Source organism: Manis javanica, chromosome 1 (genome assembly GCF_040802235.1).
Source record: "Manis javanica isolate MJ-LG chromosome 1, MJ_LKY, whole genome shotgun sequence".
In the NCBI taxonomy this organism is placed as follows: Eukaryota; Metazoa; Chordata; class Mammalia; order Pholidota; family Manidae; genus Manis; species Manis javanica.
Genome location: NC_133156.1, coordinates 25395050 through 25413014, shown reverse-complemented (window position 1 = coordinate 25413014; position 17965 = coordinate 25395050). Strand labels below are relative to the sequence as shown.

Below are 17965 nucleotides of genomic sequence, written 5' to 3'. Positions count from 1 at the left end.
GCATATTTAATGAGGAAAGAAGCTATCCCACTTAGGAGATGCAGAATTTATTTATTTTTCTCATGGATAACGAGAAAGAACACTGAAACCAAACAAATTACATTGACAGCTTCTATTTTTTTTGATAGCTTCATGTAGCTTTTGCATCACTTTCATACTCATCATCTTATGTGTTAACACCTCTGCAAGGCAGTTAGCTGCTGACCCCGTCCTTTTGCTGTTATGCTTGGAGGAGTACATTTCTAGACAAAGGAAATGTAAAAACACCATCCCCCCACCACATTTAAAATTTGTCTGTGGCCCCAGAAACTGCTTTGAGGTTGGTTCGAGCATTGCTTTTTCTGATCTTTTCCGAAGGAACATTCCTTATGCAAGGATTGTCTCACAGCCTCTCTGAAAACTATTAACAATGTCCAGACTTGACATTACACCTGGGAATATTAGGAAAGAAACACTTTCTAAGGTAATGAGAATCCAAACAAGGTGCCACTTTATAGACCACACCCAGCACCCCCAATTAGTTATGGCAGCAGTTCCTGGACATCCGGGTATCCTCTGTGAGAAACTCCTGCCTGTGCTCGACCACAGAACATGCCTCACTTCAGGACTTCAAAGGAGGCTCATTGAGTTACACCCAGATCAATGGCAGCTCCCAGTGAGAGCGGGCGGTTACGCCAGACGCAAATACCAGGGCTGACTCTCACCGTGTCTTGCAGGTTTCTGCCTAGAAATCAAATTGATTTTGTTCCAGAGATTACATTTGCCTCATTAAAAAATTTAGGAGAACTGTAAGTAGCACTGTCTACCAGGAGAATCTGATTGCTTCTTCTTAGATTATAAACTTAAATGAGTAAGTGAGACTTCCTTTCCACTAGCAGCAATCAAAATCCTGCATAATACCGGATATTCAAAATCAATTAAGAAAACCAACATTATCCTAACACCAAAAGCAAATGGAAATTGGACAGTGGGCTTAATATGGATTTAATCTACTCAAATTTCCCTATTTTCTTTGGGTTATTTCATATATGTGTGTGTGTGTGTGTGTGTGTGTGTGTGTGTGTGTGTCTTTGGGATAAATGAGTTCTCCATAGCTCCTTAAACTCAGGTATCATCATGTCTAATGGCTGGAATATAGTTAATTCTCAATAAATGTTTGCTGAATGAATAAGTGACTGACTGACATAATATGAATTATAATGGAACAAAGGAATGAAGACACTTATTGCCTCTAGGGTAAATGAAAAAAATACAAATATCCAGCATGAAGAGTAGTAGTAGGTTCACTGAAAAATATTCAGAGAGCTTGTGTAATTTTTTCTGTCCAAATATATGTTTGTAGATCTGAGCCTTGTAAAAAGCATCTGGCTTGCTATTAATTCATTGCTACTAATGCAATTATGTATCACTGGAAGTTAAAATTAAGTCTGTTACATTACAAATCATAGCAATTAAGGTAGAGAAATCATTCTCTTGATCTAAATCCTAAAAATGGAAAATAATTTCTAAATTAATCTCTCCCCCATTCTGTATGCCTTGTACTGACATCCAGAAAGGGCTGGGGGAAAAAAATAACTTGGTAAGAGAATTTGAAAACTAATTCCCAAATAATTAAGATAACTCAATATAATAAGTAAGTATCATAAGTCAAACCCACAAATATTTAGGAGTACCTACTTTGTGCAAGACGGTGTATTAGAACTGAAAATGCTATCATGCGATGCAAAAAATTACAGACAGCTCCCTCAGAAGAGCTCACTCATTCCTCATAGGGACACTTGAATTCAGGTTACACGGGTGGAGGGATTTCAAGACACCCCTCCCAGACAGCAATAAGCACACTTAGGTGAGGCCACTAAAGTCTGTTCCCTACGAAAGACTGTCCTTGATTTTCAACTTGACTTTTCCATAGACACTTCAACGTGTTCTAGGTACACAAGATCACCATCCTCTTGCTCTGCTGGCACGCTCTCTCCACCTGCATACCTGTGGCTTTCCTTCTGCACACGACCCAGGTGTGCTCCTCACATCTGGAGCATCAGATCAGAATTCCCAGGATGTCTCCACTGGGATGTCAAAGCAGCACCTCAGAAGTAATTTGTACATGACCCTTACCCCACTGCCAGCTTCTTCCCCTGGACTTGCTGTCCTAGTGCTATCAGCATCCTTCCTAGCAGCCGGCTGGAAGGTGACTCTGTCTCCCTCTGCCTGTCTCTACTCCTCATACCCTAGCTGGCCGCAAGCCCTGCCTGTGCCCCATTGAAGGCCCAGCAGGTCCCCCCCTGGGCCAGGGCCAGAGACTCCGGCCTGGTCTCTCTCCTTTATCTCTATGACTTTTCAGGCTTCTGAAAGAATCATCATCCCACAGTCAGAACATGGGACATATGCCACCGTGCTGTTTAATGTCCTCGCTCCTTGGTGCCTGCTGTTGAGCAAAGTCTTTGACGCAGTTCTTGAATGTTAATGTTCAGAAGAACCACACGGGATATGGGCTTTACATTGCAGATTATCAGGCTCCCTTCCAGAGATTCTTGCCTAATGCTTCTGGAGTGGGCACCGTGAATATGCTCTTTGCCAGCTCCCTCCCTGATCCTGACGCCTGGACATACTATGGGAAACCCTGCTTCAGAATGTACCCTTGGCCTTCCCATTTTGTCTCCATATCTTCCCATATATTTCCCCCTCTACCCATGTTGGACCATTTGCTGACTCCTGCAGATGTCCTGAATTACCAATGTCTGTTTCTCTGACCCTGCTTAACCCTCACGTGAACGATCCTCTTCTTTTATTCCACCCATAAAAATCACCAAGCTTTGACCAAACACTTCCTAATTTCCCAGGCCCACTTTGACGACTTCTTCCTTGGTGTTTATCTGTACTTCTGTAATAGCACTTGGTTCCATCCTAGCTTTATAATCTAGTTGCTTACCCTAGTTGTAAGCTCCCTCTGTGAAAGACCTAAGTCCTAGTTATTTGTAACTCCCACATATCAGCAGCTCCAAAAAACAGGATCTTTTCTTTGACTCTTAGGCAACTTCACATCTGTTTCACTCTTAACATCTTCTCTGACTCAGAGGGATATTTTGGACCCCTAAAGATCCCTGATTCCTTCTGGGTCTTAAGACATCTCTTTTCCACATTCTCTAGAAATACTTCCCTATGATTCTTTCCAGATTGGACAGTCCTATTATATTCAGTTCTAAATTCTCAGTTTCCTGTGAAAAATAGTACCATATTAAAATAAGTTAAAAATGTGTGAATTTATTCATTCAAGGTTATCTGGGCAGATACTGTGTGGCCAATACTATCTTAGTTGGAATGAGAAATAAGTTGAAGATGAAGGTCTCAACTTCAGAAAGCTTATACTATAGTTGGATAAACAAGATATCATCATACATGAACCAAGTAGAAATCACAGAAACAATGGAGAAATCAAAGTGTACATAGGGTACATAAAACAGAGGAAATAAATCAAAGTAAATGTTGAAGCCAGTTTAGGAATGTGCTGGGGAAGGGCTGAGGGTAAATTCCAGGCAGGAACTGGATGAGCAAAGTGTCACATCTGAGAATGATGGAGAACCACACCCATTTGGCTAGTTGGGTAACCAGTTATCAGGTTGGTTAAAGTGGAGCATATTTTCTGTTATGTCAAATGGGATGATGATAATTATGAAGAGTAATAAGTATGTCATTTATTTCCAATGTAATTGCCTCCTTCACTGTCACCCACAGGGACCTGTCTAGCAATATGATAATGGAGCTACCACCCCACATTTTTGAAAACCTGATGCTTCTACAAAAATTGTAAGTTTTTCCTACTCTCATCAGATTGAAATGGCAACATCTTGATCTTTGAAATAATAATGTTCTCATTCTTCTTTCTTCCTCCTTCTAATTCCTAAAGGAATCTGTCATCCAATCCTCTTTTATATCTCCATAAGAACCAGTTTGAAAACCTTGAACAACTCCAGTCTCTGTAAGTGAAATTTAATAGGATGTTGATTATCATTTGAACGGATGTACTTAGACCCATTTTTATGTTTAAGTGGGTATATTTAATATACATGAAGGCTTCTGACTTGAGCCTGCATCCTCAGGCAGTTGCAAATACTGTTGTTACCATAAAACATGTATTCAAAGACGTTACCATGGAGTATGTACTGAATCTTTTTTTTAACCATTCAAATTATGTGAAGACCCTTTCTGCTTTTGAAGCTAGATACAATTCCTTCCTGAAAACTGGTTCATATGCAAGAGTCTCATCTTAAAGTTTCCCAAAGAATTGAATTTTCAATAGTGTTGCTACGAAACAGTTGGAAAAGAACAAATTAAGATTCACCTGTGTTTTCCTTTTCCCTTTTGCTAAAACCGTCCACTTGATATTGATCTACAGAGCATGCTTTTTACCTTTCTATCAGTAGAGAAAAAAACTATCCCACAAATAGGAACAGACAATTCATGTTGTGTAGTGTTTTAGAATTTCAAACATGTTTGGCTTCAGTGCCAAGAATTCTGCCAGTCATCATCCGAGCTTCATGATTCCTTTCCCACGAACAGCCCTTGTTAGCTGAAGCTTACTTGTTTGTTTCTGCACAGAAACATGTTGTTTCTACTACATGACCTGATCTCAGCCTAATGTCTGACTTCATTTCATCCCAAAGACCCATCTTTAATACCATACTTTTTTATTCTTGATAAATCATTTTCTATTGGAAAATACTGCAAGATTTAGGTTCTCTCTCAAAGATATTAGGGAGCATCTGCTGATGGAAAAGACTGGGTTCCTGCTCTCAATAAGTTAGAATACAAAAGAAAAAAATATAAATGACACATTGTTTTTAAATATGAAAACACACCCCAGGACGCAGGCTGAGTGACTCTTCCCTGCACTCAGCACACACTGAATTCTGAGGCCAAGAAGCCATGTTACCACATCAGGCCATTCTACAAGTTGGAGTAGCGATGACCTACTCCGCACTTAAACAATGTTTCTCCTTTCTTTATTGTCTCATTCTTTTTTCCTAAAGACTCACACATTGACTTCGCAGACATTTATTGGCCACCCGCTTATTCATAGCACTCTTTGGCACCCAGGAGACAGTGGTCTCTGCAGTTTTGGAAATTATGAGCTTGTAATCACATAATCTCACCATCCATTGTAAAGCTAACAGTGGTGACAAGTCTAGGAGAAAGCTGGGGAACAGAAGAGAGAAGGGGGGGATCCTTTCAAATGGACTGACCCTCTGATGATTCAGTGGTATAATTTCTCCCCTAAATTTCATCCCTGACTGCCAAAGAACAGGGCAGTTCCTCTCTGAAGTACACAGTGGGCAAAGGAAAACTCAGAGCCATGCCAAGAAATTCTTATTTGGATTAGCCAAAAAGAAAGTAATTGAGAATCAAACATCTTTCCAAATAAACCCTAAAGGGGTAAGGCTCTGCCTTTTTAGATTTTTCTCTCTCCACCTGTGTTTGCTGAGAACACAGCAGGCTCCCTTAATTCATGCAGTCCTAGGGTCTTCAAAGCATCCATATTGGAAGAAGCTTCTGGATAAGTGAGGAGCATAGGGGTTCTCCTTACAGCCCTCTGAGAGCCACTGATGGGGACGGCAGGAGTGAAAGGAATTACCCTTCCCACTGTTGTCTTAAGAACAATTATCCTGAATTGAAGCTGCTCATACTGCTTCCCTGGTGTTCCCTCTAAAGACACATAGGCCTGTCATGAAATTATAATGTGATTAAATCCACATTCTCACAAAACTTGCTTCAGTGATATTCTTTGGTTGGAAATATCAGCTCCTGTCTGAGACCCTAAATGCACATGGTTTATAAAATGAAACCACAAGGCCAATTTCATAATCACACAAATCACATCTGCCATGTTTAAATTAAAGGAACAAGTGCATTCTATTACAATGTCATTCTGCACAGTAAGGGACACATCATCTTGGAACTGCAGGGGGCATAAAGAGAAATGGCAATTTTCTAAGAGACTACCTGTAAAATTTTCAAATCCTGATATGAATTGGTAACATGAGATTTTTAAACATGGCATTTCTGATATGAGACAGAATGTAATGGCTAAAAAGTTCAGCCCTAAAAACATGCAACCTATTGTGCATATTTTCCAGAGACCTGGAAGGAATAGAGATTCCAAATATAAATACACAAATGTTTCAGCCCATGAAGAATCTTTCTCACATGTATGTATGCATGAAAAAATGGATAAGAAAGTATGATGCAATGTTACCTATGCTTTAGTGTAAACTGTCGAATGTATCACTGCAATGTGTTTTTATGCAAGAAAAGTCTTTTTATTGAGAACTTTTTAATTTTGTCACCTTTGGTCCCTGTTCAAATAGAGTTCAATATTGTGATGTGCTGACACGAATGACAGTTCTCTCTGGAAACACGCTGTTTATCCAATTGAGGCCCACTAAGAGATCAGGGTACCAGAGTGCCACATATTACATGAGATGAAGTCGCTGGCTAAATGGTATTCAGGAGGCCTGGAATCATTAATTCACCTCACATGAATGAGCAGTCGGCTGCTCTATGGTTTGAGTCCCTAGGAAGAAAGGTGCTATAATAAATTTCAGGTGTTACTGTTACTAAGTGCACTGCAAAATTGAGGTAATTAATCTTTATCATAGTTTTTGATAAGTCACTTTACTAGATTTGGCTAAAGTGCACTATGGAAGTTGTGTTAATATATGTGCTTATGACATGATCATTTCTTTATCAACTGCATAATCTCTGTGTTCATAATCTCAAAAATTAACCCTTGTTATCCACAACAATAGGGAGCATTCTGACCTAAGATTACAAGTTGGGTGCAGCCAGTGGATGAAATGGTTGGTGCCAAGGTGCTCTTTTGGGAGAACATTTTGTTTATATCTGTGCAGCAGGTGGATTGCTACAAGACAAGCATTTGATGTACACTACGTGGTTTTCACCATACCTCTTTCTGTGGCACCAGAAGATAAATAGTTAAGGAAGGTGTCATGTCCTTGTTGCACTCAGAATGTGAGGTCGTTTTAAAATAGAGAAATGCAACCTCTTCAGAATTTGATGGAGAAGCTACTACTTTAACATGTAAACTTGAGGATGAGGTCAAGAAGGACCAATGATTGGCAGAAAATGTGTCAGTTGGTTACACCTTCCAACCAGCGCCATAGCCACAGTGGGAGGAGAGGTTGTGTCTCTGAGAGATGCTGGCTGGCTCTCTCTGAACATAGTGGACACAGTGGAACCCTGAAAGAACCAGGAGGCTCCAGGGAAGAGGAAAGCAAAAGAATTATATGTCAAATGCATTTAACTGCACAAATGATATCAGGACTCTAGACAGGAAGTTACTTAAGGTCAGGGATTGTCTCCTAGTTCTCTACCTGACATGCCCAGAACCAGATTAACCATCATTCCTTTGTTCACCTAAGTATTTGCTGAGTACTAAAGACTTCCCAGGGGTCAGGCTCTGTGCTGGATCTGAGAACACGGGGCTGAACAGGAGACACGAGTGGCTGCCCCATGGAGTTGCCATTCAGAGTAAAGAAGTCAATGCTCAAAAAGTTCGTAAATTCGGTGAGGAAAAGTAAAACAAGACGAAGGGGTATCAGAGAGATGTGACATTTGAGCTGACCTGGAGGGAGGGAGAAGGCAGTCCTGCCCATATCTGGGGGAAGAACCTTCCAGGCAGAAGGAGCAGCCCAAGAGCTGCCCTGGGCAGGGGATGAAACTGGCCTGCTTGAGAATTAGACGGTCAGCAGGTCTGGGTGGAGAGAGTGAGGAAGGGAGGCAGTGAGGCCTCAGGGGCCAGTCCCGCCAGGGCCAGATAAAGCTTTGTCTAACTTGCTGGTCCAGAAACTGAATGGGGAGATGACAGAAAAAAAGATGGAGAGAAATGAACTTGAAAACATGGTGAAAAAAAATTCATAGAATGAGTTTTATGGGAGAAAATCCTAAACACAGATATTTGGGGACTATCAATAAACCAAATGACCTCCCAGTTCAAACACCTCGAGACTGCGCACACCTACGTCATAAATACAGTGATCAAACGTAAACCTACCTTTCCCTCTAGACATTATTTTAAGTCCTTCCAGGCCCTGATCGGAAATCTGTGTTCAAGGCCGCTGCTTCTCCTCCCAGCTCCAGTGAGACTTAATTTTCCTAGTGGCAGAGACCCTCCCTTCCTGCCCAAGTCAGGGAAAAGGAGGCCCGGCTTAAGTGAGTCTATTTAAAACTAAGTGCAATGTAGGAATGCTCCTAATGAGTTACTCTGGGTCCCTTACACCCCGAACACAAAAGCCTGACTGTTGGTAAAGATGAATTTAGCAGTAGCAATCTCCTTTTTATAAAACCCTAGAGAAGAGTCCAATATGATGCGGAGGAAAAAACAGGGTCCCAGACACTTCCAATCTCATGTCCTCCCCTGACTTGCCTCTGACAAGACACCGAATTCATTTGTCTTTTCGGTTCTTCATTTTTAAAACGAGAACATTACCCAGGGTAGAGTAGTATTGAATAAAGAGCTCTATAGTTACATTATCACTACTAAACAAACACAAACAGACCTAGTGAAGTCACACACCTAACGGAGCTCATGGGATTGCAGCTGCTCATTGTGTCATTGCATGTAAAGTGACTCTTTTTTTTCCCTTTCACTTTAGTTATTTTAAAAACTTTCGATACTGCTCCTATGCTCCCCATGTCCGAATATGTATGCCCTTGACTGACGGCATTTCTTCATTTGAGGACTTCTTGGCTAACAATATCCTCAGAATATTTGTCTGGGTTATAGCTTTCATAACCTGCCTTGGAAATCTTTTTATCTTTGGCATGAGATCTATCATTAAAGCTGAAAATACGACTCACGTTATGTCCATCAAAATCCTTTATTGTAAGTATGTTTTCTATCTTCTGTGAGCTGTGACTACACATATATTGGCCTTCAGCAATGGCATTTAATGTGAATTATATATGCTGGGCAATTCATTTTTCTAAGTATGAAGACACTGTTCCCTTGGGTCACTCTGTTCTTTGTTGCATAGGTTTGCAGTGATCGAGCACCCACCCCTAGCAGTTATGTCTTAGAAATGGGGTCACGAGGAACCGATGAGTCAAGGATGGATGTAGAGGACAGGTCATGTGTCATAAAACTAAGCTTTGTTTAACCTTCAATTATAATAGCACCAATGCTCCTCAAGCCCAGAAAATATTTCCCTTGATTAACTGTGTAATATGTATCTACTGTTTAAAAACTAACTCCCCTCACAAAATTACACCCCCGCCACCACCACTGTTCTTTTAAATGATCAAACAAAGATCCAAGGTGGTACTTTAAAAACATTACATTTATTTGAAGTCCGTTGCTTTCCAGGTAGAGTTGTAGGTGTTTATGTACGTCTATTTAATACAGGATGAAAGATGTAGGTCTAGGTGGGAGCACCAGAGATTCGGGGCAACCACACACTCTGTACTGATCCCCCAACAGATGCGGACTGCCTGATGGGCGTCTATCTGTTCTTCATTGGCTTTTCCCATATGAAATACCGCGGGCAGTATCAGAAGTACACACTGCTGTGGATGGAGAGCTTGCAGTGCTGCCTCATAGGGTTCCTGGCCTTGCTGTCCACCAATGTCTCCGTGCTCTTGCTGACCTACTTGACTCTGGAGAAGTTCCTGGCCATTGTCTTTCCCTTCAGTAACCTTTGTCCTGGAAAACGGCAGACCTCGGTCATCCTCTTGGGCATCTGGATCGTGGGGTTTTTAATAGCGGTGATTCCCTTTTGGAATGAGGATTATTTTGGAAACTTTTATGGAAAAAATGGAGTCTGTTTCCCCCTTTATTATGACCAAACAGAAGACGTCGGGAGCAAAGGATATTCTCTGAGCATTTTCCTAGGTAAATTACATTTTTTCATTTCTGTAGAATTTACATTTCATTGCTGTAGAAATAGCAGAAAGTTCAGCAAAGGCATGTTTGTCTATCTCAGAAAGTACACAAGACTGTGTGAGTTCCTAAAGAAAAGTTCTTGCTGCATATGTATGGAAATGTTTATTAAACTTCTTATTATAGAGATTCAGTAGGGGGAACAAAAACACTGTCTGGATCTCTGGCTGATCTTCCATTATCTCTAAGACCCTTTGCTTTTCACGTAGTGACTATGAGCTGAAGGAATTCTATTTTAGCGCCTTGTCCTGTAACCCTACCAAGTTATTCGAACTCATATTCTGTTTTACAACCTAGAATGAATTAGATAAATAATAAAGATGAAATTATGGAAACTCACTAGAAGGAGATTATCTATATGAAACACCAAGAAGATTTATTATCTTGGTGAGTGTAGTTCTAAAGTCGGCAATGTAAGAGTGATCGAGGTTTTCTTAATTTCTCCTAATTTTTTAGAAAAGAAGCCCCTACCTTCTCTGTAACAGATGAATGAGAAGATCAGGCATTTAATGTTAAAAAAACACATTTCTTATTTTCCAACAGGTATCTCTCCTGCTTCAAGTTAAGGCCATTCTCATGTCATCTGTTTCTTAGCATTTCAATTCCCCTCAGCTAAGTGGTCAATATGCTTTATAACCTTTTCTTTTTCATCAAATATTTTACATCAAAATATGCCTGTCTTCTATTTCTTCCAGTCTCTACCTACTGCTATTACCTTCCTTAAAAACCTGACAATCTCAGCCTGGAATTATTACATCAGCTCTTATTGGTCTTTTAGCCTGTAGGGGGCCTTATTTTTCTTTATCTGCTCACCACTTGGGTGCCAAAAAGACTGGGTGCCTCTGTTCAGAGACCTTCTATGACTCCCTGCTACTGCAAGATCAAGTTTAAACTAATCAGAGACTGGTCCTAACCACTGTCCCCATCTCTTCGCCAGTGATTCCTTCCCCTCCCTCTCTGAAAAATACACTTTTTTGGTGCCATTTTGATAATACTCTTCACATACCATCCTGTTTTGTAGTTATTTTTCAGAGATATGTTATGCCAGGATATGGTAAGCTGTTCCCAGCATTGGTGCACGCCAGACACATTCACAGACACACACACATGCTCCTTTACATTCACTGATTCAACAAGGATTTAATAAGCACTAACTATAGGCCACGCACTCCCTTGCGGACTGGAGATACAACAGATGGGCCCTCACAGACCTACAGCCAGAAAGGAGGATGAAGACAAGTCAACATCCTTCCATCACAGGCTGACAAAACCACGAAGGAGGAGAGCAGGACATTCTAGGAGCCCCAAATCGCAGGGCCCAACAGGCTTCCCAACAGAAATGACTCCCAGCTGAAGCCCAAAGGGTTAGGAGGCACTAGCCAGGTGACGTCCTTTCCAGGAAAAGACAGTGGATCTCAAGGCCCAAAGCCAAGGAACAGGCCGAGACGAAAGGCGAAAGAAACTGGGTGCAGCTGGAACTCAGTTAGGGGCAGGGAGGAGGCTAAGAGGGGATATGCTCCAGACAAAGAGCTACAGTATGCAAACACACATGTGCACACACACGTGCACTCATGCACCCACGCACCCCCTCCTCCCCCCCACGCACACACATCATCATCTCTATACCCAGGGCTCACCTGGATGATGACTCCTGGAGCCCTTTTTTCTGCCTGAAGAACATAAGAAAACACAGTTTTAAATTATTTATTTGAGAATAGAATTAGATTTAGAGGAAAGCTGTGAGGAGAGTAGTTTCCATACGCCCCACCCCCAGGCTCCTTGGTTGTTAGCTCCTTACGTTCCTGTGGGGTTTTCAGAACATACACTTTTGAGCCTTTCTGTAAGTCTGTTTTCACAATTTGTCCCAGAGGGTTCTCCTTAACAGTTGTTTTTATTTATTAATAAAACTTCCTGACAGGAGGCCAAGATACACCAATTTCATAAACTTCTATAGTGTCACTTTACTATGAGATTCTGTGGAATATGAAGGTTTTGGATAAAAACAGCAGACCACCGTGAATCTATAGAATTTTCCCTTAGACTTTGCCCATCTTCCACAGAGTCTAAATTCAGATGAACATTTTTTTTAACAACTTTGAAAGTATGTTCCAGTTTTATGCTCACAATGAAGAATTATATGATCACTCCTGGGATTTTTTATTGTAGTAGGAATACAACAAAGTGACTTAGAAGTCAGCATAATAGGATGGTGATGTTAAGTGAGAGTCTTCTGAACGTGTCTGACCCTGAAGAAGTCATATAGTTAAATTTAAAAGGTTTTTTTTCTTGTGTCTTTTTTTCTAAAACATGTCTAACAGGTTATGATAGTTTAAGTTACAGTAAGCAATCTGAAGAAAAACAATAATGTATTTTTGTTTTATGTAGTAGTTTTATTTAAGACCAAAAAACAGCAATACTGTTCCTGGGGCTATTATCTTCTTGATATTCCAAGATCATCTTATTCATATTTGTAAGATAAAGGAATGGGGTCATATTTATTTTATTTACATATATATATGATTACAGTAATCCCTTAAGGTTTGAATTTGCAGAGAGCTAAAAACAAAAATAGCTTTTTCCCTGTTTCAAAAAAGTTAAAATTTACCTCATGATACATACCTAGCTCTGAATCTTGGAGTTCTATAATTCTTTATAAAACATTTTTGTATTTGAGGTATCTTTTTGATCTGGTAAGCTCAATTCCTTTTGCTTTTCCCAGCACAGAGCCCTGGATTTAGGGTTTTAGCTGATTAACACTGGGCTTATACAAAAGAATGCTCCTTAGAAATACAGCGTAAGATGCACCGTATTGAACACCTAAGTAATACAATGTTTTTCCTGTTGATTTATGCACCTGAGATGTTAAAAGGTGTGAACTTTTCCCAACAGGTGTGAACTTGCTGGCTTTTCTCATCATCGTCTTTTCCTATACTATCATGTTCTGTTCCATTCAAAAAACTGCCTTGCAAACTTCGGATGTGAAGAATCACATTGGAAGAGAGGTGGCCGTTGCAAATCGCTTCTTTTTTATAGTGTTCTCTGATGCCATCTGCTGGATTCCTGTGTTTGTCATTAAAATTCTTTCCCTCTTCCAGGTGGAAATACCAGGTCAGTCCCTTCGGTTATTCCGCAGTACATTGTGCCTTCTTATGCTCTTTGTTTGGCAAGGTCAAAATACAATGACTTATGTATAGTAAATGCTCCATAAATACATACAACTTCAGTACAACCAGTTATTTCCCTCAATGCTTTATAATCAGTATTCTAAGATACCAACTGGGTAGGAGTGCAATTCAGACAAGAATAACAAAAAACAGGAGCTAGAAAAACATTAACTCTTAGTGTCTTGCTCCTACCTGAGACATATAATGGTTCTTGACCAACTGTACACATAAAATATCAAAATGAACATGCGCAGGTTCCACCCTGAGCTTCTTAGTTTAACCTATAGGGACAAAGGGATATACATGGGTGTTGTGGAAAACTTGCCTAGGTGACCCTGAGGCACACATACACCTCTGGTTAAGAACCACCAGTCTGCGTCTGGCCCTAGCCCTGTGGTTGTCACACTGGGCTCCACTCTGTGGAGTGCTGGATGTTTGCAAACCCTCACACTAGTTAGAAATTTATCAGGTCGCCCTTTCTGGGACCTGGAAGTCATAGCCATCTAGGGGCCACCCAGAGCTCACGGCTGCCTTCCTGTGAACCAGAGTTTGTGATCATCTTCAACTCATTGTTTCAGGCTATCGCAAATCTCCTTGGAGAGTTCGACCAGAGCAGAAATTGTGCTTATTTGTCTTGGCACCCTGGCATCAAGCATGCGGTTGACATGTCGGAAGCTCTTATAAAAGAATGATGAATTTACAAGTAACAGCTGTCACAATTTATGCCCCTCTGGCTTGTACACAAAGTCATGGGAGGCCTTGTCAAATGCCTCACTGCAAAATGACACACAGCATCCCCTTAACCTGTCAGCTTAGTCTCATAACAAGGCAGAGATGGACCTAGAGCCATGGAAGATGTAGAAGTGGAGATCCAGGAGGTTGATAATGGTTAGCTACTGCAAAGCCCTTCCTGGGTGGTGGGAGCAGAAGCCATGAGAATGTGTGTGAGATCCCTGATCCCTGAAGAGAAGAGTTAATTAAGTGCTCATGTCCCAGATGAGGAACCTAATGGACAGTCTCAAGTCAACTGCACCTTCCTGGACATCTCAACTTCTACATCCTACCCTGCAAATTCAACAGGACCAAGATGTCCTTTGGCCTCCATTCCTCATGGAGTGAAGTCCAAATGCTGGGATTGGCACTAAAATATTTCTCACCTCCCACCTGACCCTCATTTATTCTGTGATCCAGGCCCATTAGAATTATTGGCCTTTTTCAATCTGCCTTTCCTTGATGTTCTACCTTTGCCGAAGCTGTTGCCTCCATCTGGATTGTACTTTCAACCAGTAAATAGCCTCCTAAACACCCCTTCTCATCCCTCAAGGTTCACCCCAAACACTCCCCCTTCCAGACCTCTCTCCACCCCTCTCCCATTCAATCCAGTTGCTTAAATGTCAGCTATATCCTGTTTGCACTTTACTTACTAGCTTCATTTGAACTGCCTCAGATCAGTAGTACTTTCTAAGTGTATTCATTGCCCCCTTCAGATTATAAGCTTCGGGAGAGGAGAGACCACGTCTGGTTTGTCTTTCCACATAATGTTATTGAATATATGCCTTTTCAGGTAAAGATGCTGAGTTGGTCCGAGAGTGGTAGATGGGGCTGGTGGGGTGTCATCCTCCCTGGCTCCTCTTTCTACACCTTTTGGTGCCCTTCTCCACCACAGAGCTGGCTGTGGAAGAGGCAGCCCATGTGGTGGGAGAAGGACCGGGGGAGGCAGGAGTCCTGGGTTCCTGTCCTGACCTTGCCACTGAGGGAACTTAGGACCTCACCTCATCTCACCCAGGCTGTTCCCAGATGGTCTCTCAGATGCCTCCCAGTTTTAATGTTCTTTGAATCTGTTAACTCCTTAAGGGTTTCTCTCCTTGTGCTAGTCTGCTGGGGCCGTCATAACAAATACCGTAGACTTACACAGCAGAAATGCATTCCTTGCACCAGGATAAGGTGTCGGCAGATTCCTGTGGGGGCCTCTCTCCTTGGCTTCTCCTCAGTGTAGCCACCTTCTCACGGGGTCCTCATGGGGTCCCCCCTCTGGTGCACATACTCAGTGTCTCTGTGTGTATCCAAGACTTCCATTCTTATAAGGACACCCATCAGATTGGAAGAAGGCCCTTCCTAATGGACTTAACTTAAAATTTTGAAGGTCTAATCTCCAAATATAATCACACTCTGAGGTTCTGGGAGGGCAGGATTTCAACATGTGAACTTGGAGGAATGCTATTGAGCCCACAACATTCTCTGATTTAGAATCAGGAGATGATAGGTGATCAAGGGTATCTGATGGCAGCAAGAGCAGTCATCATCCTCTGGGAGACTAAGACATTTCAGATCATGGTGGGGAACTGGAATCAGAAAAAATGTCTTGTGAAAACATTATCAGACCACACTGCCGTTCTCTATGTTTATAGTGTGTAGTTTGAGGTTTGTCTTGAACAGCTCAGTGCACCTAGAAATCTTCTTCACATCTGGCTAAGCCCTTTCTTCCTTACCTGGCTTCCCACAGTGTTGCCAGAAATGCACTCACTGTCCTAAGCCCATTCTGGTCCCCACCAAGAACTCTGGTGGAGGCTTCATGTCACCAACAGCAGTGGGGTCAGCCCAAAAAGATAAGCCAGCATTAGCCCTGCAATATCAGGGGAGTCCTGAGAGTGTCCCCATGACACTGAGTGGGAAGTCTCTTTCCTGAGCCGGTTCCTTGGTGGACCCAACAGGCAAAAAGCAACTTACCCTGTTTTTTTTCAGTCATGAACTGTGCCTAGTTTCTCCTTTTTTAAAAATTAAAGTCAAATAATATAGTAATATGAAACTTTAATAAGTCTAAGATATGCCAAATATAGATCTTTTTCTTCCCTATTCATTCCAGTTAAAAATAAATAAATAGGGACAATAAAGAGAAGATGGGTTGGGAAGAAAGGGGGGTAGACATAGAGAAAGGAGACGGGGGACAGGTCAGGTGAGCAGTCAGAGAAGAATCAGAAAAAAGGAGAAAACCAGAAAGGTTGGAAGGAAGGAAGAGGGCAAAGAGGAACAAGTCACAGGGTTTGCAGGGTAAGAAAATTACAGGGGGGATGACAGAGAGTGAGAGTCATAGTACCTCTGGTCTCACCATCCAGCTTCTATCTGGAGCTCTTTGAAAAGGGGGAGGAGGCCTCCTACTGGGGGTGGAGTGGAGAATCAGCCTCAGGCACTGATGCTGAAAAGGGATGTCAGCAGAGCTGACACTGGCCCAGGCCCCTGATGTCCATCCAGTAAGTTACGGGGGTCCCCTTTCACACAGAAGGCAGGGGAGGTCTAGGGAGCTGATACAGTTTGCCCACAGTGACATAGCTAAGAGGTTTCTTAGCTGCATGTAACAGGGAAATCCACTTCCTCCGAACCAAGCAAATGATGTTTTCGGAAGGTACAGCATCATCTCAGATTTTATCCTCACAAAGAACATTTGTGGCATCTTTCCCTTAATATTCTTTTAGCATTTGTGAGGCTCTACATAAAAGGACTTCCTTAAGTTTGGAGATGCCTTCCTTTCTGCCCTTCAAACTGTCAGAGTCCTGTCTGCTCAGAACCCCTGGAATATGAGGGGGGCAAGAAGGCCTTCAGGGCTGCAGTTAGGGTCAAGGTCAGATCTGACCCAGCTCCACAGTTTCCTGAACACTGTTCCACTGGTTAAGAATGATTCCCTCATTTTCTTATTTTTTATAAGGAAAGGAAATAATAACAAAAATACCACTACATACCAATTTATAGTTTGTGAAATGCATTCACACATTTCCTCTCCGTTGGCCTCTCAACAACCCATGAAGTGGTTACTGACATTCAGAGATTTAAATGGTAGGAACTTGAATTCATAGCTTCCATAAATATTCAATAAGGTGAGAGAAAACTTAAAGGAACTAGTCAGCCTTCTCGAAAATACCCGTGACTACACAAGGTCATGTGCATTTTGTGTCTCTTTAAAATGCCAACTTCTGCTTTTCATTCTCTGCTTCCTTCTCCAGGCACAATCACTTCCTGGGTGGTCGTTTTCTTCCTGCTGGTCAACAGTGCCTTGAACCCCATCCTCTACACACTCACACCAGCTCTTCAAGGACAAGTTTAAACAGCTGCTGCACAAACATCAAAGGAAATCAATTTTCAAAACTAAAAACAAGAGTTTATCCACGTCCATTGTGTGGACAGATGATTCCTCTTCACTTAAACTTGGGGTTCTGAACAAAATAGCCCTTGGCAATAGTATGGGGAAACCAATTTCCTAATAATGGTTTTGTCTCACTGGACATTGGTGGGCTACCTATAAAAAAGTACAGCACTTGGACAATGACATCTACAAAGCCTTTCACCTTTACCAACGGCCAAGCTTTCTGCAAGGAGGGCACAACCGAATGCCCACTGGGACTGCATTCTGGCGGCAGCTTTACTACTTACAAGCTGTGCTGAGAACTGTACCTGAGGGTTCTTCTCACCCTGCATCCTTGAAATGCATGAGTGAATCAACTAACAGGAGGCTGTTGTGCAGCTGGTCTCTAGCTAGTCAGCACTACCAACCTACCAGGGAAAGCCCACATGTGGGCACTGCTTGCTCTGCTTTTAAACTGAGGTGCACTGTCCATAAAATAAAGACATTCATGACATGCAATTCCAGTGTGGCCATAAGAACATGGCTTTCTTTGCTTTTTCCACGTCAAATTAAATCAGCAGCTTCCTGCTAAATTTCTAGCCCAGGATTTCTGAGATGTTCACCCACCTCAAGTCCAGCCCTACGGAGGCGGGGGAGTAGCAACTTTGAAAGCAGAACATCATACAGGCTACAACACCTAGCATATGACCAGAGAGGTAGACGGACGAAGCCCAG

General features: G+C 41.9%; 1 protein-coding gene across 1 annotated transcript in view; it reads left to right on the top strand.

Moving 5' to 3' along the window:
- LOC140843325 (relaxin receptor 2-like) overlaps positions 1 to 17369 on the top strand; it is a 41797-nt gene extending 24428 nt beyond the window's left edge. Inside the window, 9 exon segments of the mRNA XM_073212288.1 lie at positions 717 to 788; positions 3733 to 3804; positions 3905 to 3976; positions 6132 to 6203; positions 8670 to 8899; positions 9494 to 9904; positions 12842 to 13060; positions 17112 to 17187; positions 17189 to 17369. Coding sequence (XP_073068389.1) covers positions 717 to 788; positions 3733 to 3804; positions 3905 to 3976; positions 6132 to 6203; positions 8670 to 8899; positions 9494 to 9904; positions 12842 to 13060; positions 17112 to 17187; positions 17189 to 17369 — 1405 coding nt within the window.
- The last annotated feature ends 596 nt before the right edge of the window (positions 17370 to 17965 follow it).